This window comes from Orcinus orca, chromosome 13, assembly GCF_937001465.1.
Source record: "Orcinus orca chromosome 13, mOrcOrc1.1, whole genome shotgun sequence".
Classification (NCBI taxonomy): domain Eukaryota; kingdom Metazoa; phylum Chordata; class Mammalia; order Artiodactyla; family Delphinidae; genus Orcinus; species Orcinus orca.
In genome coordinates, this window is record NC_064571.1 from 8,981,203 (window position 1) to 9,001,867 (window position 20,665).

The window sequence follows — 20,665 nt, forward strand, 5'->3', positions numbered from 1 at the left end:
CAGCGGAGACAGACACAGGCACCAAGAGAGAAGTAAATCTTTGGCATTCCAGATGGTGATAAGTGCTATGGAGAAAAATAATGCCAGATAAAGAGGAGGGGGAGTGTTGGGGGGATGCTGTTTTATAGGGGTGAACAGAGAAGGGGACATTTGAGCACCGACCTAAAGGAGCCACGCAGGTTTCTTGGGGAAAAGCATTCCGGGCAGAGGGAACAGCCGGTGCAAAGGCACTGGGGCAGGCAAAGGCCTCTCAGGTTGGAGGCAAAAGGAGAGGCTGGTGTGGCTGGAGCAGAGGGCTGAGGGTGGGTAGGAGGAGCTGAGGTCAGAGGTAAGTGGGGACTCAGGTGGGGGCTTGACTTTCATGCCAAAGTGGAGAGCCACTGGAAGGTTTTGATTAAGAGGAGGGACATAATCTGATTTATAAAATTTTTTACAATTACACTGGCTGCTGTGTTGAGACTAGACTGTTGCGGGTGGAAGGAGACAATTGCAGTAATCCTGGCAACAGCTGATGGTGGTTTGGCCTGGGGAGATGGCGGCGCATGCAGGTGGCGAGCAGTGGTGAGATTCTAGGTGTATTTCCCAAGTACAGCCAGCGGGATGTGGAATGGGAGAGAAAGGAGGCGAGGAGGCCTCCAAGACCTATGCAGCTGGCAGAATGGAGAAGCCCTTTACCGAGACAGGCAAGACACAGGTGGAACAGGTTTGGAGAGAAATCGGGAGTTCGTTTCTTATTCCAGGCCACCTCTTACAACACAGCAAGCCTGCTTTGTCAAGCCACGCCTTCCAGTTTGGAGATTGGAAAACACAGGCTTCGAATGGCCAAAATCAAGAGAGACAGAGTTCTGCATCTACTATGGAAAGGCCAGCTGCAGACCTGACCTGCTATTCGTTCATTTGCTCATTTAACAAATGCTTATTAAGCATATATAATAGTCCCTGCTATCCGCGGGGGATACAGTCCAAGATGTCTAGTGAGTGCCTGAAATGATGGATAGTACTGAAACCTATACATGCTATGTTTTTTTCCTATACATACCTACCAATGATAAAGTTTAATTTATAAATTAGGCACAGTAAAAGATTAATAACAATAACTAATAATGAAACAGAACAATTATAACAATATACTGCAATAAAAGCTACGTGAGTGTGGTCTCTGCCCATCAAAATATCTTATTGTATAAACTGGATGCCTTTTTCATCATAACTAAGCCCTTATCGTGCACTGTGGCCATAACTTTTACATTTTGAGATGCAGTAGCAAAACCAGCCATGGGTTTCTTTTTCCTTCTTCGCAATTTCACGGATCGGAGATTTGTTCTTACTGTAGATCTTAGCAACCTCAGCATGTGATTTTTTTCCCTTCCTTCTAAAGTCCAGAACTTTCACCTTGTCACTTAAAGGAAGCACTTTACGGCTTCTCTTTGACATATCTGAATTGCCAGCATCACTACCCTTGTGCGTTGGGACCGTTATTAAGTAAAATAAGGGTTACTTGAGCGCAAGAACACAAGCACTGCAGTACTGCGACAGTGGATCTGATAAGTGAGACGACCACCCAGTGACTAACGGGGTAGGATCCGCTGGGCACAGGGACGTTCACATCCAGGGAGGAACGGAGCAGGACTGCGCGAGATTTCATCACGCTACTCAGAAGGGCGCGCGCGATTGAAAACTTAGAAACTGTTTATTTCTGGAATTTTCCATTTCATATTTTCGGATCTCAGTTGACCACGGGTATCTGAAACCGTAGAAAGTGAAACTTCGGATAAGGCGGAACAACTGTGCCATGTGCCAGGTGCTGTGCAAGGCTCTGGGGACACTGCAGTGACCCAAAACTGTCCTCACAGAGCTTACGTTCTAGTGAGGGGCAGGCGACAAGTAATAATAAACATAACAAACAAGAAAATTACATAGCATGTCAGAAGGGGTGCTTGCTGCCGGGTAGATGGGCGGGCAGGTGTGTGGGGGAGGGGGCTCACTGGGAAGGTGGGCCCGGAGGAAGGCTGGAAGGCGGAGGGGGCAGCCGTGCAGTGTCCGGTCAGAAGGCCCAGGCAGGGCACAGGCTCCAGGGAACAACAGGGGCCACCCGGGGCCTCGCAGACATTTAAGATGCTGGCCTTCTCCGCTGGGCCGATAGAAGCAGCTGCTGGAGTCTGAGCACAGGAGGGACTGCCTTGTGGACAGTTGCCTCGCCGGAACTGTCTGCCGCCTCTTGCCGGACAAACCTACAAGGCCAGCGGAGGCCTGCCTTTTTGGGTGATCATTTGCTTCTTGCCTGGGGACGTCTGTCCTAACAGGCTGAGTGTTTGCAGAGACAGCTCCCAGCGGTGGGGGTAAAGTGGGGAGGCGTGCTGGTCAGAGCCTGGCCCTGCTGGGACCCACGCAGCCCAAATAAGTCCTGACCGCGCGGAGAAGGGTGTGTCTCCCAGGGAGGGGATGACTGCGGCTGCCAGAGCTGGGAACAAAGGAGAATAAGCAATCAGAAGGCAGCAGCTTGCCGTGCTGAGCAGAGTGAAGCTGTTTTCACAGAGTGAGAGGAAAACCGTGGGAGCAGCCAGCCACTGCTGTGTGCTCCCCGGCCCAGCCTGGCCCGCCCAGGGCTCCTAGCAGGGAGGGTCCCAGCTGGGGCGGGGCTGCCTGCCGAAGGGCTGCTTCTGGGGGCGTGGGCTGCAGAGCCCGCTCCTGTGCTTGCACAGCTGTGAGCCCGGAGCAGGCAGGGCTGTTTTGGAAACTATCGCCAGACTTAGAAGGCCTGAGCAAGGCGGCACAGCTCTGGTGTCGGTGGAGCTCTAGATGGTGCCTCTCTTCGCCCAGAACCTTCCCCCTCTCTCTCTCCCTGCCTCCTGCCCTCCGTCTCTGAAGGGATCAGACGCTAGGCCAAGAAGCCCTGGCCCCCTTCCAGGAGCCGAGGCCCGGGGCCTGACTCCTCGCCCTCACTCAGCCCAGCTGCTCTTGTGGGCTTTCTAAGCCCGTGGCTGGCCGAGGTGCTGAGCAGGTGTCTGCGGGTGAGTCAGGGGGAAGAAGCCAGGTGTGCCAGGCAGGGCTGGGCTCAGGCAGGGAGCTGGCCCAGAGGCTTAACCCTCGCCCTTTGGGCCAGCCTCCACCTGCTACATCTAAAGACACGGTGCCTCTGTGAACTCCCCTAGCCCAGCTCTTTCCTTCTGCATCCTCCCTCCCCAGGGTTACAGGTGGCCTCAGAGGGGCCCAGGGCTCAGAGACTGCCTGCCTCCTGAAACCCCGGCCGTGAGTTAGCTCTGGGGCAGCTGGTGGTCCTTGCTGGGGCCCACCCGAGGCTGCCCAAACCAGGTGCAGGGGCTGGGTGGGAAGGAGTGGCTGGATGCAGACACCTGGACTTATGCAGGCCACGTGCCCCCATTTGTTCAGAGATGGGGGGTAGGGCAGCTAGCAGATTGGGTGATATAATACATTAACCAAAGGGCAGTGTGTGCACCTCGCGGGGAATCCCATTCCAACAAAGCAACTGCCTAAGGACATTTTTGAGACAGTCAGAGAAAACTGAACACAGGTGTTTGATCGTGTAAGGAATTCTTGGTAATTTTGTTGGGCAAGAGAATGATGTGATTATGTTGGGGAAAAAAATCCTTATCCTTTTCTGTTTGAAGCTCTTTGTGGGTAAAATGATACGGTGTTCGGATTTGCTTTGAAATTCTCTGGAAGGAAAAAGGTGGAGGGGGGCTGGGGGCGATGAGTGCAGTCATCGTTCACGTTCACAGAGATGAGTAGGGAGGTAGTTCTCAACCTCTCTTCTTTCAGGAGTGTTGAAAACGCCCGTGATGAGAAGTTAAATGACAATAGAGGGCCAGCAGGCCTGAGCAGCAGCTCAGGGTGGGAAGGTCTTGTCCTGTGGCAGAGGAGACCCTCTTCTGGTCTTGGTTCTTCTAAGCCCTGAGTGTCTGCTCAGTCCCGGGATGTGGGTTAAGTCCTCCTCATTCACTTGTCTAAAGGACGCATGCCCTGCGAGCATGAGAGCCTCTTCTCCCGGGAAGAAGGGGTGTGCTTGTCTCCATTTCACAGATGGGGACAGGCTCTGAGAGGCCACATGGCTCCCAAGGGAAAAGGTGCCCCCAGGTCGTGGAGCCAATGGTCTGGCTCCAGAGCCTAGGCTCTGACCCATGCCTGCCAGCCGGCGTGTCCCGGCCATGCGTCCCCGAAGTGCCCCAAGCACTCGTGAGTTATGGCCGCCCTTCTCTCCCCAGCTGTCCTTGCTCAGGCATCTCCTGAGCCTCATGAGGCCATCAACCCTGGGGCAGTACCTGGGCCCTGAGACCATGCCGCCCGGCCAGGAGAAGCAGCCAAAGGCCAGTGCCCAGCTAGACCACAAGGTGAGCACCCAGCCCCTGCCCGCCTCTGCCAAGGCACCACCCCAGGGTCGCAGGGAAGGCTGGGCTGTCCACAAGGCACAGCCTGGGGGCCTGAAGTCTGCCCGTCCCGAAAGCCCGGGGCCGCGGGGCAGGGCCCAGCCAGCTACTCCCGCCCATCTCCCCAGAGCCTGTGCCCCTCACGGAGGCGCAGTGGGCACAGGCGTGCAGGCTTGTGAGTTTCGCTGTGGCCTTTGCGGCCTGGTGTGGCTTTGCCAGCCGCGTTAGAGAGGACGCAGGAGCTGAAGCGCTGACGAGGGGAGTGGGGTGGGAAGGGAGTGCCCTAAAGGAGAAGCCCAGGGAATGTTCAGATGCACGAGGCCCCATGTTTCCTGCGAGTGGAGCTGGGTGCAGCTCCCTGTTCCTATTTCCTGTGGTCCTCACTGAGGCTGAGTCCTTGGCCTTCCCCCAGTTCTTCCTAATTGACTTTCCAGACGTCGCCCAGCTTTCCTGAAAGCCATGCTTCGGCGGCAGTCAGGGGCGACAAGGTACCCCAGAGCCTGCCGGTTGTGGGGCTTGGAGTGGTCAGGCCTGTGGCCGCCGGGGGTGAATGTCAAGCGGGGGGATGGTGTAGGGGCTTCAGCCTGGGAGTCCCAAGCCTGGCTCCCTGGGGAGTTGGGGGATAGAGCTCAGTGAGCTCCCCCATCCCTGGGGACTCAGGGATGAAGGATGCAGGTAGGCATCTTGCTAATTTAGGAAGGCGGTAGTTCCAGAAAGCTCACCCGGGGGTTGGATGTTGACATCCAGAAGGCCAGCCTTTGGGCATCATTCTGCAAATCAGATATAAGTGAATTAATTACAATGAATACAAATGAACTGTTAAGAAGATATGACAACCCCCAGGTGTACGCTGCTCTCCTGGAACTCGCAGGAAAGGTTATCTCTCAGTTGTGCCTAATGTCGGTGAGCTTACGTGAGCTGTCCCCGGGCCCTGTTCCCCTTTGCCGGCTGTTTCCCGTGAAACTGGAGCTCGTTACGGAGGCTAAGTCTGGGTGTTCCGGGGGCTCTGCAACAGAGGTGGGGTCAGCCCCTCGGGGTGGTCCGTCTGAGCAGGACACAGGTGTGCAGGCCCCAGGTCTGGGCTGGGGAAAGGGAAAAAGAGAGAAGGGGAGGGGCGAGAGAGAAGAGGAGGCTTGTGTCTGGTCTGACCAAGGAAAAGCTGCCCTCCAGGCCCCTGGGGCCGCCTCTGGACCTCGCCTCACAGTCTGGTAGCAGATGTGCCTTCAACAGCCTGGGAAGAGAGGGGAGTAAGCGGGCTGAGGGTATCCTTTTATATTTGAGGACTGTTCTCGTGCATGTAAAGGAGGCTGTGAAGTGTCAACCCCGGTCGGCTGCATATTGGAAATGACCCATTTGGCCTGGAAACACGAGGGGCCGGCGTGTCTTGGCCGGGTGCTGGTCCAGGGCAGCAAAAGAGGCAAGTGAGGCCCGGGCAGCTCTTGGATGCCTTTGCTGCAGCTCGAGCCCGCTGGGATTGATCCTGCTCCGAGGTAGCCAAGAGCAGAGAAGGGATGTGGAGGGGTGGGGCTGGTGCGGGCACAGGGCAGCAGTCTGCACAGCGACGCGGAGCATCCTGTCCCCCTGGGCCAGGTACTCTCCAGACCGGGAGGGCCGGGTGGGGCAGACGACTGGACTTCCGCAGCCCAGCCCCACTCCCCGCTGAGCCCACGGACTCCTCGTTAGGGCCCAGGCGTGTTTCATCTTCAAAGATGATCGGGCTACTCACTGGCCAAAAAGAGCGGGGGCGTCATCTGCCCTGCTTTACAGGGAGTGGTGGTCTGGGCTGGCCAAGCCTTTTATCCCTAGAGCTCGAAGTCTTTGCCTTCTTTCTGCTTGGGGTGCAGCGGGGAAATTAAGGCCGGAGTGAGGTTGGCCTGAGGCAACCCAGCCTGGAGGAAATGGGGACAGGCCCTTCCCAGCGTTTGGGGCAGCCCTGCTGGGCCCCGCCCCCAGGCCCCTCACTCCTGTCTGGGAGATTTCCTGCCAAGACTGCTGGGTCGCAGCCCTCCTCCAGCTCTGCAGATAAACACTTCTGCCAGCCTCCGCTCCCCGCCCCCCCTCCTGTCTCTGCCTGGGGCCTTGGCCCAGGCTCCTCCCGCCCCCAGGAAGCTCCCAGCCTTCTTCTCCTGGTCCTGCCTTCCCCGGAGGCTGGGTGCTCCCTGCCCGGGGTGTGACTCTCCTCACTGATCCCGTGGCTTTGCAGTTGTCCCTTGACTTGTCTGTCTCCCCAGCTAGACTGTGGGCACAGCTGGTGTCTCAGCATCGCGTGCTGTGTTGGGCGCTAGATGGTTGAATGAGGGCACAAATGAATGAATGCAGTTGTAATTCTCCCGCTCTGAACTCTCTCCTTCCACCCCATTCTGGCCCTCCCACCCCTCTGCTGGAAAGCACCCTCCCTCTGCACGCCCTCCACCCTCAGACCAGCCTCTGTGTATAGGCCCCCTTGTCTCTTGATGTCCTTATTTCATTAAGGCTACAAGGGTTGATGGCCTGGGCTTCTCCTGTTGGAGGCCCTTGACTTCGGAAGTGTCACCTGCTTATGAGAGAACCAGTCACAGCCATTGTTTGTAATTATAAGCTAGTGAGATTCCTGCCTGAGAAAGCTAACCACCAAGTTCAACAAAAGAAGCAACTTGCTCCTTCTGCAACACTGCAGGGGTGGGATGGGAGGCGGGAGGGAGCTGGGGGGGGCGGGTTCTGTCCTAGCTCAAGAGTCACAAAGTGTCCTAGCAAATCAGGGCAGAGCTTGTGTGGAAAATAGGAATCCTGCTTCTGAACGGGGTGATGAGAGTACTTTGAGCATTTTAAAGTGCTTTTGGCTAAAGAAGTTGCTCAGCCCCTGGGTGATTTTCGGCAGCCCTGTGCTTGCCTGGTTTGAGAGGGGTTCTCCCCGAGGAGAAGGAGCATCGAGGTGAGAGTGACGCCGGGGGGTCTGGGGCTGCCCTGCGAGGAGTTTGCGCCCCGCATGTTTGAGAGAGGTGGGCGAGGATGTCTTAATGCAGGCTTGTACTCTGAGAGTTGGCCTCCAGATGCTTCCCTCTGGCCCATGGGTACCAATTCTGCAAGAGGCCAGCTCCTTCCCAGGCCTCCGTGTGTGTGTGAGGCTGTCCTTTCCGCCTCTGTGCAAACATCTTGTAACTGGACTCTGTATTTCACTGTCTCCTCAAAGCGATGAGCTCTGCCGTACAGCCCAGAACCAGGGGTTTCCTGGGGACTTTCTGTTTTCTTTTAGCTGTCTTGCCTCAACCATATTTGCCCAGACTTAACTCATTTTTATCGAGATGACTGTCTTGTTAAACCTCCGTCGCGTGTGACGTTCCTGTTGACCACACTTCCCTACCCTTCCTGACTTCTCCCTGGCCTTCTGCCACATGGATGCTACAGGGAAGGAATTTGGGGCTCTGTATTACCCCTAGGGATTTGGAAGGTCTGTAGAACCAGGATCTTTATGGTAGGGTGGAACTTTTCCCCCAGTTTGGTTAAATTTGAGAAGTTTGAGGAAGTTAACCATCTCTCTTTCCATTGTGTGGAAAGAAAACTAAGGCCACGGAGGGGGATGTCCCAGCATTGGGGCTGCACAGAGGCACCCGCCGGTTCTGTCTCCTCTGCCCCTTGGGCACGCTCTCCTCAGAGCCCGACAGTGCCCTCACGGGACAGACAGCCGGGGACCCACGGAGGGTTCTGCCTCTGTGATGGGCCCTGCCCCCCCAGGGCCCAGCCGCAAGAGGCCACCCCACCCAGACTGAGCCTGGCAGCTGCAAGGGGCTCCCATCGGCTTCCTCACCCTGCGCACGCCTCCCCACGCACGTGGCCTGTGCTCGCGTCTCCGTGCTCGTGAGGCTTGTTTATAGGAGAAGTGCGTGTGTGAACAGGGGAGGGGCGGGCTGTGCTCTGGGCTTGGCTGAAGCTCGGGTGAACCCCGCCCTGCCTCACAGATTCCTCTGAACTCACGCCTGGCGTCTCTGCACATCTGCAGAGGGCACGGGACTGCCGCGCATGTGTGTGTGTGCACGTGTCCTGTGCGTGCGTGTTGTATGTTGTGTATCTTTATGGTGTGCCCGTGTGTTAACAGAGTTGACAAACAAGTTTTACTGCTTTTACTCCTGCGCTGGCCTGTCCCTGTGTCGGGTGACCCTGCCGAGAGCTGCCTTACGTGACTGGGTGTGGTTGGGGAGTTGGGGGCTGCCCTCCGGCTCTCTGCGCCCTGCACTCTCCCGCTGCCACTCGACACCAGCAGGGGGACGTGGACTCCCTCAGGCTTGTCTGGGGCACAGGCTCCTGGCCCTCGTGGCACCCAGCAGGACAGGTGGAGCAGGAAGCCCTCCCTCTCCCTCCACTCTCTGCCTTCTCCCCTGAGCTGCCTGCCCCTTGCCCCACACCTTAGGGAGAGCCACGCCCACAGGGCTGGGGGCCTTGGTCAGGCCAAGATTAGGGGAACTGGTTTTGAAGAATGGACAGTGGCTATTGAGGACCCCTGAGTTCCTCCTCTGGCTAGGCTGCGTCGGGTTCCTCCTCACTTCCTCCAAAATGAGGAACAGCTGACACCTTTGGAAATAAACTTCGAAGAGGTGACCCCTGGGGAGGTGACCTCTGGGTAGCTGACGCTAAAGGGAGATCCGTGCCCCAGATACACATTACAGCCACCTGAGTGGCCGCTGAGCCCCTCCACAGTGGGTACCTCTGAGCGTCTGCAGGCGCGTGGGGCCGGGGGCCCAGGCCAGCTTTGATTGACGCCCAGGAATTCTGGCTTCTTTGCAGGTGTACGAGCAGGGCTTACGGTGATGTTGCTGAGCTGGGGAGGGGAGGCTTAGATTCTGCAGGCGGCTGTTGTTGAAGCCCAGCCAGCCCGAGTCCTCGGCAGCTCTGGCCTGCCCTCTGGCCTGCCCCACCCCAGGCTCAGTCCTCCTAAGGACCCTTCAAGGGTCCCTCCCGTAGACACCGTCCTTACCCCGTGCGGGTGACTCACCTGCTTCTGCCCCAGGACCCCCCTGCCTCTGTCTCTCCATCCTTCAGGTCCCCCTGGACAACTCTGCGATCGTCTTTCTCCCATTCTTTCGTAGGAATAAGCGAACCTGAGTGCCTGTCACATCATATTCAAACCCCCCCATCCAAGGCCTGTGTCAGCTGGCCCTGCTTCATCCGTGCGGTTTTTCTCCTGTGCATCAAACCACTGCATTTGATTCCAAGCGGGGGGTGTCTTTCCCAGAAACCCTCCATTCTCAGGCCCGTGTCTTTGCCCTGCTGGTCCTCCTTCCTGGCGATGCCAGGCCTGTCTCTCCTGTCCTTGGATTACGGTGGTCATTACAGTCTGTTCACTCAGCCAGTGGCTTGGCCACACGTTGCTTCACACACCTGAACAGAGTCGCCTTTGAGGGTTGGGTCCAGGGTCTATCTCAACCACATGCTTCCATTAAAATGCCTGCCCTGAGCAGATACAGTCTGGTGAGGGACCTTCTCCCCCTGCCCCAGAGCTGCACCCAGCCCCGCCCAGCAGCCTCGGGAGTGTGGGTTGGGGGAGCAGTGCCCGCTTGCGGGGTCTTAGTTTCCCGACCAGGGATCGAACCCAGGCCCCAGCAGTAAGAGGGCCGAGTCCCAACCACTGGACCACCAGGGAGTTCAGCAGTGCCTTCTAGGAGCCCTGTGTAAGCAGCTTGGGCTCAGCTCCCACTGTCACACACCTGAGCGGGGAGCGGGAAGGGTGTGTGAGGCCCCCTCACTAGCTGTCCTCAGCCTGGAGGGGCAGTTGCCAGACAGACCATGGCCCCCTCAACTGCTCTTCTGCTCACCGCCAGTCCTGTCCCTTCTCACCCCGTCTTTGCCAGGACCCTGTAGTGACAGAAACACAAACACACGTCCCAAGAGGTCCTGGGACGGCTCATCAGGCTCAGCTGGACCAGGGCTGAGCAGTGTCGTGAAACTGCAGTGTCGCTGTCTGCATGTCTAGGCTCTGCCTTTTGGTGCGTTCGCAGGCAGCTTTCCCGCTGCTTCTCAGACACCCCGGGCTTATTTCCTTCCCTCTGCAACCCTAGCCAGGGGGAAAGAAAGAGCTTCTGTCCTGGATCTAACAGAGTCCCAAAGTTGAGTCTCGTTGGCCTGGCTTGGGTCATGTGCTCACCTCTAAGCTAATCACATAGCCGGGTGTGAAGTGAGTGGCCAGCCCAGGTCACACATCTTTCCCTGGAATCCGGGCTGAAGTCCCCACTGTGCGGCACCTTGGCTTGGGTGTAGGGGACGGGAGGCTGGGACTCGACAAAGGAGGGGGCAGGACCCTGGGCACCAGGAAGCCTTAGTGTCCGTGGCATCCCTCTGGTCTTCAGCCGTGGGCAGAGGCCTTGTTCTCTAACACCCATGGGACGTATTAGGAGGGCAGTGCTTCCCTGGGCACTGGCCATGCCAACGCGCCAGGAGACAATACAGAGAGTGAGAAAGATAAGAAAGAGAAGGGAGGAAGCCATTGCTTTTGAGGAAATGGCTTTTGAGGAAGCCACCGCTCCATGGGGCCCCTCCAGCCCCCGCCAACACCCTGGCTGGTTTCAGGGGCTCCCTCCGGCTCTGGAATCCGCGTACTGATGTACACGTGCACACCCAGGCGTAGATTCTCAAACACAGGCACCGAGAATGTTGCCCCTCTCTGGGCGGCAGGCAGAGCTGGGTTTCCGTTCCAGATCCCCCTGGGGTCAGGGTCTCTAGTCCCAGCTGGAGGAGCAGGAAGGGCCAGCCAATCCCCCCGCCTGTCAAATCCCCCCCCCACCCCCGCCATGGCCAGCAGGAAGCCAGAAAGGAAGGGTGGGCTGGGTGAGAGCGCTCCAGCAGGGGTTTGCCTGCAGCCCCTCGGTTCCTCCCACCGCAGACATAGGAGGGGGGCAGATGCGCTGAGATAACCCCCTGCAGCAGGTCCACAGGAACAAAAAGCCCTCGGCCTTCCTGCTTTTGTCTGAACTGCATCTCTTCCCCACCTGGCCCCGCTGTGCCACGGCCTCCTAGTTCCCTCCCCTCCTCACTACCAAGAGCAGGGGCCCGGGCTGCTCAGGGTCCAACTCCAAGTTCAGGATAGAGCTTAAAAAAAGAATATCTCTGTCCCTTTCAGGTGAGTTCAGGGTCTCAGGTCTCTGAACCCACCTCCTCTGGGCAGCTAGAAGAGCAGGTGAGGGGCTCATCTTCTGAGCTACCTGTGGAGGGGGACCCATGCGGGGCCCCGAGGTCCTCTAGCAGCCTCAGCAGAGACATCCCATCTCTCCACCCCGCTGGGCCCTTGAGACAAACTTTCTAGGCAGTGGCCATTCCCAAAAGCTAAGCCGGAAGCGCTGGTCCTGTCCAGATGCTGCCAGCCCGTCTCCCATCAGCCTGCTCCATGTTTAGGGCTCCACGCACCCCCACGCCTAAACAGGCACTTTCATTTACAGAACTGAGTGTCTGGCCTTGCAAGCCCCCGGGGTGAGTCTGGCAAGTCCTGCCTGCGATGTCTGTTCTCTGGCCTCTGTGCCCTGTGCTTCCAGGGACCTGGGCTAGGAAGAGGGGCCGTGTCACCATGTCATTTCCTAGGGATGTGGGTCATGCGTCCTTGTCACTTCCTCCTCTCTAGGACTTATGACGGATGACCTGTCCTGGTCAGAGCCACTTCCATACTCAGCTTTCCTGTGGGCACAACCCTCTGCTTGCTGCTTTGGTGCTTGCCCAAGCCAAGATCAGAGAGTGTAGCTTGGAGCAGGAACGGCCTGGGCAAGGGGGATAAATCTTGCACTTAACTTGTGGGGCGGAAGAAGTTAGGAAGAAATAGCACCTAGAGATGGTGGCAGGTGTCACGCTCCAGGACAGGTCCAGACGGGGTTCCCCTAAAAAACGCGTCCCCTCTCCCCCTGAGCCCTGGTGGACACACTAGCCAGATGAGCTTCAGTCTGTCCCCAGTCTGAGACTTTTGGCCTGGGGCCTGCAAGTAGCCCTACCTCAGGATTACTCATGACTGACTATTTCTGTTGTTATTTGCCCAGCCGGTGTGTGATGGAGTACCTAGACCATGCCCTGGGGCTCAGGCCTGCTGCCCCGACTCTCCTCCCCAGGGGGGAGCCTCAGCCTCTCCCTGTCCTGCCTCTAGCAGGCCCTGGGGCCCTGGCTGTGCAATGCAGAAGGGCCTTGATCTCTCTCCAGGGTTAAATCCCCTTTAGGGAGCATGAGCGCGCGTGCAAGCGCACACACACACACACACGCACGCACGCACACACACACATACACACACACACACGCGCACACACGCACGCACAGCTTGTTCACCTTAAGGGAGCACGTACAGACATTTGCATCGGGCCTAACACTTAGTGGAGATGGTCATGCAGTCAGGGGACCTCTCCAGGCTCAGCTTCCACATCTACTGAAAGTGAAGGTCAGCAGGACCTCTGTGAGAACCCGCTGGGTCAGGGCACTGCGCAGTACTGCTGTAGGGTTCAATTTGATAAAAGGAGAAAGAAAGGAAGGAAGGAAGGAAGGAAAAGAATTCATCAGGGCCCAGCTCTAGCCTTGGGTTTGAAATGGCCCAAGGCGGACCAGCACGGCTTCACTCTTTCCCAGGCTTCATTGGTTCTAGAACTGACCTTCAGCACGTGTGTTTGCAGCGAAGTGTCTCTGAGGGAACAGAACCCCTGAGAAGACCCACACGTGGCAATGACAGGACCTATGGCAGAATTCTCCTCCTGGACCTCCAGGCCTTCCAAACGGGGCCGAGAGCAGCCCAGCCAGGCTGCGGCTGAATGCAGGTCTCCCAGGACAGGACCCCTCCCAACCCCAGAGCCTGTGAGCCTGGAGAGGTGAGACCAAGGGAGGCTGCCCTGGGGTCCTGGCATCCCGGGCAAGGAACCGGACAGCAGCTGGCCTTGAGGGCCAGCTTGCCGAGCGGGAGCCGGCGACATCTGCAGTGTGAGCCCCTGGGCCCCAGCAGCCTGGCTGGAAGGCTGTGTCCTCTGAGTCAGTGTGTCCTCCCCAGCAGGTGTTCCTGGGTCAGCCTTAGTTCTCCCCCCACCACCACCCCCATGCCCCACAGCAGCTGCCCCAGAGCCTGGCTGGACCTGCTCCCCCAGGACCCTCCAGCCAAGAGCAAGACCCACCATCCCCCGCCTTCCTTGCACCCCCTCTGCCCCCCACCGGGCTGGCAGCCTCCAGGGAGGGGGCTGGGTTCGAAGGGTTGCCTCGGGTGAGCCTGCGCTCTTGGTCGGAACTGCGGTGGGAGAAACTATTACGTTCTGGCCAGAGCGAGTGGCTTCCTGGGAGATCCTCTCCCTCCCCCTCTCTGCCGTTTCTTAGCATAAATAACCCACCGCCAGCTCCCTTGGCATTAGCTAGAGGGGAATTTTTCTAAAGGATGAAGTTCCTGGGAACCGTCCACCCTTTTTCCCTTTCGTCTCATGACGAAGGCTCTGTACACCAAGACTTGGCTGGCGGTTCCCGGGTCAGAACTAGCTGGACCAGAAAAGGAGACACTGGCCTTCCCCTCCCCTGGCCCCTTCGCGGGTGACAAGCCCAGTGGGCTGTCCCTTATCTCTCTGCCGTGTCATCCTTCCCCAGGGAGAGGACGGGGCCCCGTCTCCAGGCTCTAGAGCCAGGAGGGAGGCATCCTGCACAGAACTTCTCAGAAAAGTCTGTCTGCCAGACTCCAGGGAGAGACCCGGAAGGTGGAGCTGCAGGCCCCGCTGGCAGCAGCGGGAGGGGACCGTCCTTTCCTGTCGGCATTGGGTTCGGGCACGTCCCATGCCTCAGACTCTGCCTCTCCCCAAGTCGTGGACTGAGGTTTCCTGGCCCCATTTCCCTTGGGGGCTTCCCAGCCTCCACTCACGCCCCAGTCGGGAGGTGCTGGGTGGGTGGCCTGAGCTGGGGAGCACCCGTTCTACAGACGAGATGCCCAAGCTTAGATGGATATAGCCCCCGCTCAAGGTGTGCCCCTGCACTGCTCACTAACCCTGAAGCCACCCGGCACCCTCCCCTACACCCATACATACCCCCACCCGCCCATAGGGACTTGGAAGGGGCCTCAGACAGGAGGAGGGGCCACCTTGCACTGGCCCCGCCAATGCCTGGCCTCTGCCCAGCCTCCCTTTCCAGTATCTTGAAAGAGAAGACAGAGCCCCACGTTTCTGTGGTGCCGGCAGGACAGGAGCGGGCTTGCTGAGTTCAGGAACTGGTCACAGCACAACTGGAGCAGGAAACGCAGCTCTCACACCTGGCTGTTGACTGAGCGTCCTACCCTGTCTCCCGCCCGGCCCTGCCGGGCTCCTGGGCCAGCCCCTGCCCTCCCCACCGGAGGAAGTTTCCAGAGGACGGAGACCCAGGTTCAGCCTCCCCCAGCCTGCTAGAGCCCCAGTTTCTGCTCATGGTTTGCTTCTCTGACCTTCACAGAAACAGGGCCTGGGAGGGGAGGGTTGAGGTGCACGAGAAGCCTGGCGTTTCCCCGGCGCCGCGGTCTGTCCCTTTGTCTGGATGAGAGCGGAAGGACCCTCTCTCACCTCTCCTCTCAGTGCAGAGACCACGGGGAGGAATGGTCTGGGCGACTCTGCTGATAGCGAAGCCCTATTCCCCAAAGAGGGGAGAATGCTCCCAGCCCTCCTTCCAGGTAGTGGGCACGGTTCCCATGCACCCTCACCCGCCCTTTGGACGATCGGCTTGTACAGTGTGGTTAACAGGGCTCTTCTTCAGAACTACCTCCTCCTTCTTGCTATTCTCGTCCCCACCCCAGCACCCCCAAAAAAAACAAACGTATTCAGAATAGTTTCCCTGGGATTTTCCCTCCAGATTCAGTTATGGGAATCGGCATTAAGAATGAAGTTGTGAAACCCGTACACACGTAGCCGCTCTTTGCTCTCCGTAAATCCCTGCTGCACAGGCTTTCCTCCAGGGCACTCCTCAGATCCCAGGCCCACCCTCACCACGCCCCCCTCCCAGGAAGATACATTCTGCAGGGGAGGGGAGATCAGGGGGCTGGGGGCCTGGCCAGGGCCTCCACCTGAGCCCGCGGCCCAGCGCCTCCACGCCCCCTTCGGTTGGGGGAATGTTTACAGGTGAAAGGTCCTTCTCTCCCCTCTGCCACAGCCCTCCCGGGCTTTCGCACCCACCCCGCAGACAGGCCCCCCCTTCAGGCCGCCAACCGACGGCTCCATCGCCCTGGGATATTTTCTTTGGCTTCCACCACCTCTCACCATCAGCTTGCTCAATGCCCCTCTCTCGAAGAGGGTGCTTCCCAAGGTCACGTCCCTCTCCCCTGCCCCGCACCTACCCCAGACCCACCTGGGCTCAGTCATTTATCATTGGCATTGTCTGGTTTAAAATTAATTTAAAATTTTGTCATTATAGTCTGATTATATGAGTAAAGCACACACATTGTAAAGAAATTATCTTAAAGAGAAAAAAAAAAAAAAGACGAAGGAGGAAGTGTAATCCTTCTGAGAGCCGCATTTTCACTTCGGTGGATTCCATCCCAACGGATTCCATCCCCTGCTTCCCCCAAGTGCCCCCAGTCTGTCCTCCACAACCCAGGCTCCCTGCTCCAGAGCAGCGTGGAGTGGCCTCCACTGTCCACTGTCTGGTCCCTCTGCTGCCAGCCCGGTCCCCAGGGCACCCCTCTCTCCCCGCTCCAGCCCGGCTCATGCCCCAGCGGCGGTCAGTCCCCCGGCGAGTCCTGCGTCTGCTTCTTGCATCAGCTCGGGATCTGTCTGGTGGTGTAATCTTGGCTGTGCCCCACCCGCACAGGGCCACCTTCACCTCAAATCCTACGGCTCCTTTGAGACCTGGTTTAGTCACTTCCTCCCTGAAGCCCTCTCAGCTGCACACCACCACCGCTCCCCCGCCCTCCCCAGAAAAGCCAGAAGGACCCTTTGTCCTCCTGGTCCACGGGAACGCTGGGGCTCAGTATTCAGTGTCAGTAACCAAATGATCGCCTTCCTGAAGCATCTTTTCCCGTCTGACGTCTGAGTGTGTGTGGCTGAGTCTTAGTCAAGGTACACTGTCTAGCGCACAGGCTTGAGCCTGCTTTAGGGGGTTGGGACGGCGGGAAAGAGCCGTTTGCCACGACTGCAGAGTTCAGGAGTTCCGAATGCCGTGAGCCTCCCGAGGGCAAGGCCAGGCTGGCGAAGGGGGACCCAGCAGGTGGACCCTGCTCACGGAGGCTGGATCTTCCCCAGCCCGGGGCAGCGCCGCCTGGAGGCACACCCAGTGGGCCCCCTGCTTTTCCCCACTGCCAGGTGGCATGCCACCCAACCCGGCCAGCCTGTGGTATCAGCCACCTGTGGGCCTCAGCTGCTGTGCTGAAGGACAGGCTGGGTCCTGGGCAGGGCAGGTGCTGCTGGAGGAGGGGGGCCGGTGGCCTGTGGCCTCAGGATTTTGCACGTGGCGTTTGAGCTGGAGAAGACTACACTCCAGTGTCTGATGCCCTCAAAAACAGTTCTAGCTTCTGCCCTAAGGAGGCTGCTGGGTCTGTGCAAAGAGGCTGTGACCGTTTCTGGGGCACCACCAGGTGCTCTAAAGGGGGAGGATGATAAGGGCAGGGGAAGTGGGGGGACAGGGGAGCCTTGGCTGGCTCTGAGCTCCAACCCCATTATCACCAAGCTGGAGCCCTGCTGGCCATCTCTAGAGCCTGCCTCTCCCCTCCCAGCTCAGCCTCAGGGCTGGTTATCTGCCACAGGCATGGTGGTGGGGTGCTTCCTGCCACCCTTCCTATCTTAGGAGGAGTCTGAAGGGGACAGAGCAGCAGGCACCTCCGAGTGGGGGAGGGGTATGCCCACTGAGTGCCAGGAGCAGGCTGTCTTCACAGAAGGGGCCTCGCCTGCCTTTGGGGTGGGTGCTCCCCGTACTTCGTTTTCTCTGCACAGCAGGTGAATGTCTCATAAATGAATGGGCACCAGCAGAGTCCAAGGGCACCCCGGGATCTAACGTAGCCTCTGATCACATAGAATCGGCCTTCGTCCTGTTTTCACCCCTTGGTGTCCAGGGGGCAAGAGCGAGGGTATGAGTAGGTGGGTAAGGTGGGCGAATGCTCAACCAGACCTCCTGCCCTTTGCCCCCCTCCCCTCGCCAGCCTCCTCCGGTCAGCACGGTGGGAGTGTCTGGACTGAGCTGCACATCTGTCTGTGCAGGGGTGTCCCCCCGGGCTGAGCTGGGCACCCATGGGGGACCCGTGTACGCATATAGTGGACAGTGGCATCTGGTCACAGTGCTCACAGGCGTGGGTGCCACAGGGAGCAGAGCAGAGGCCTCGGGGACCACAGACACCAGGCGGAGCTCAGAGTGGACAGGCCCCTCTCGCCCACGGGCTTTGTCCTCTGGAGCCCCAGGATGGGGCTGGGTGACAGTGTGGGTTTCTGGAAGGCAGAGATTTCTTCTTTTTCTGAGGCGGGGGAGCACGGTCATTCCTCAGGGGCAGAGCTCTGAGTGAGCGGGGCCCTCCTTGAAGACCCCTCCCCAGACACTGTCGCAGAAGCCCAGGGCTGGGCCGGAGCTGCACTCAGGGAAGCCTGTCTCTCCCCAGGTCTGCTACCTGTGTCACAGCCTCCTGACGCTGGCTGGGCTGGTGGTCAGCGGCCAGGACATTACTCCAGACCAATGGGTGAGTCTCCCAGGAGGCTGGGCTGGGGCCCCTGGGGGAGGAGCCCAGCCCGCTGCCAGGAACTGGGAAGAGTGGGAGGCTGAAAAAGAAGCAGGCCTAGGGGAGCCGGCCTCGTCCTCCTCCCAGCGACCCACCAGGCCTTCCCAAGGGATACTGACCCGTGCCCCCGGTTACCCGTGCCTCCCCTCCCTTTCCTGCCTGACTTTTGGGCAGTCGCTCAGACCCATCCTCCTCTTTCTCCAATTTTGTGCTCCCCTCCCCGACTGTGGCTGCCGGGCTGTGCCCCGCCCCCCACGGCCTCTGCAGGGAGAGCTGCAGCTGCTGTGCATGCAGTTGGACCGCTGCATCAGCACCCACATCCGGGAGAGCCCCCAGGCCATGCACTGGACCACACTCAAGGACCTGGCTGCCCAGACCTACATCCGCTGGCAGGAGCTGCTGGTCCACTGCCAGCCCCAGGTGGTGCCCACACCAGCCCCCAGGCTTGGGAAGGGAGGGATGTGGTCAGGCGGCTGACCGGAGCCCTCAGTGTGTCCGCCCCCTCTGCAGCTGCCGGGTTCCTGGCTGGAAGATGGGGGCAGAGGGCAGTGCGGGGAGACATGTCCTCGGTGGGCCATCGCCATTCTTATCGAGAGTCAGAGGCCCCGTGTGGGAGTGCGGGGAGGGAGGCACAGCGCAGGCGACTCCAGGGTGAAGGCAAAGAAAAGCTTCACCCCGGAGAGGGAAGAGCCTGGGCCACAGGGCCGGTCTGTCGTGAGCTGTGCCAGGAAGGGGCAGCAGAGGCACCAGCTGTCCACCCTCTGCCCAGTTGTCCTGTGGGCCTGAGGCTGGCCTCCCACTCTGCTGGGGGGATGCGCCCAGGCTGCCCTGGTCCCTCCAGTTTTTGTAGCAGCAGCACTCACGCTCCTGACTCCCTCAGACTCCCTGGGTAATAAATACTCATAGCTAATGTTTATTGAATAAAGATCCTCTTCTACGTGAATCCACGTAATCTCCATGAGGCAGGTATTGTTATGATCCCATTTCACAGATGAACAAGCTAGCCAGAGTCACTGAGAGGTTAAACAGCTTGCCCCATCATGCAGGCCGGGTCGTGCAAATATCAGAACCAGGGCACAGAACCAGCCTGACTCGCGAGCCTGCACACTTAGCACAGTGCAGCCCCCGCTCTGGCAACCTCCCTTCTGGCCTCTGTCCCTTCCTCCAGCAGGCAGCCCTCCCACCCCTTCGCCCCCAGCCCTGGATGCAGATGAGCCGGGTCTCGTAAAAACTCTTTCTCCAACCCCCCTCCCAATGCTCCCGGGCTCCCAACTTGCCTTTCCTCTGACTCCCCTCCGCTTGTCCTTCCCCCGTAACCTCTGACCTGGGACTGACACATCAGCCACAGGCTGTGGCTTGGGTCTCAGATTTCACAAGTCTCTGAGAAAACTGGAGAGCAGACCTCATCCTCAACCCCTAAGGAACTAGATCACACTGGTCTCTGGTGAGAAGCAGGGTGTTTGTCATGAAAAGAGGGAAAAGTGATCCGTGGCCTGGCCGAGCCAGGGGGCAGGTCCCACCTTCCTCTCACAGCACCCTGCGCCTGTGAACAGGGAGTAGAGAGAGCGGAGGCAGAGCTGTGGTCGAGTGGCCCGTTGACCTGCCATGTCCTCACCTGGACTGGCAGCCCCAGGAGCCTTGTGGCTCAGCATCTGGCACGGAGGAGGCCTTAGTGGAAATTCAAGGGATGCTGGAGCGCCAGGGAGCGTCACATCGGTAGGCCCTACCTGGGCCCAGACCGTCACACCCTGCTTTCTCTTTGCCACAGACCCAGTACTTCAGCCCCTGGGAAGACATCTAATGGAGCAGGGCAGGGGTGGCCCAGTGCTCCTGGCCCTGGCAGGAAGTGAACATGGCCCAGCTAACTGGAGGCATGAAGAATGGAGACCAGAGGAGGACCAGCCAGCTGAACCAAGCACCTGCCTCCCCCGCTGCCCTGAGCCCCCTCCGGGCGAGGATCCTGCCTCTCGCTGCCTGGCTCACCTCTCAGCTCTCCTTCCCTTCCCCACCGTCTCCTCTCCCCGAGACCTTTGTCTCCAAAGCTCTGGTTTTCCTGGGCTTCCTGGGTCCTCCGGCCACCATCCTCCCCACCCTCCTTCCCATCTCTGTGTGTCCCTAATGTGAGGGTTCCCTGTGCACGCTAAAGTCTCATTTCAGCATCATTGGTTACAAGAGTTCCTTCAGTCCCTTACTGAGGGCCCGTGCTCAGCGCCCAGTTCCCTGACTTCTCGCTTATACTTTGCAGAATTCTCACCCCAGGGAGTCATGTGCCCCGCCCCACCCCCTGCAGCTGAGGGCTGTTTGCAAACCTTCAGGGAGGAGCCGTTCTGGCTGTGGGCTGAGAGCTGTCAGACACCCAGGGAGCAAGGATGGGGAACGTTTGTTTGGACCGGTCTGGGACCGGGACTCCCCACTCCCCGCTGCCACTGGGGAAGATCCGGAGTGAGATGGTAGCTCAGGGCTGTAATTGCACTTAATTCAGCTTGTTGTTGAGCTCTGAAATCCACTCCCAGACTTAGGAGTTGGGCATGGGGGGCAGTGCCGAAAGATCGTTCCCAAGACCTTTTGTTTCCCCTCTGCCTTACCCAAGATCAGTTTTGTGGGCCCTGATCCCTAAACGGGTGCTGGACGTCTTTGACCTGCTCCCCTTGAGAAGTGAGCG

The 20,665-nt window shown here is 58.8% G+C and overlaps 1 protein-coding gene across 8 annotated transcripts in view; it reads left to right on the forward strand.

Annotated features, from left to right (window-relative positions):
- The window catches only part of FAM178B (family with sequence similarity 178 member B), a 72,564-nt gene extending 52,399 nt beyond the window's left edge, over positions 1-20,165 (forward strand). For 2 of the 8 annotated variants that reach the window (XM_049696264.1, XM_049696263.1), the window contains 4 exons: positions 4,224-4,349; positions 17,887-17,964; positions 18,271-18,423; positions 19,772-20,165. In XM_049696264.1, the coding sequence (XP_049552221.1) occupies positions 4,224-4,349; positions 17,887-17,964; positions 18,271-18,423; positions 19,772-19,804 (390 nt within the window). In that variant the 3' untranslated portion in view covers positions 19,805-20,165. Of the gene's footprint in view, positions 1-2,415; positions 2,537-2,647; positions 3,012-3,123; positions 3,559-4,223; positions 4,350-17,886; positions 17,965-18,270; positions 18,424-19,771 lie in introns of those variants that run through there. The other 6 variants (XM_049696267.1, XM_049696270.1, XM_049696269.1 and 3 more) reach the window with 6 other exon arrangements.
- The last annotated feature ends 500 nt before the right edge of the window (positions 20,166-20,665 follow it).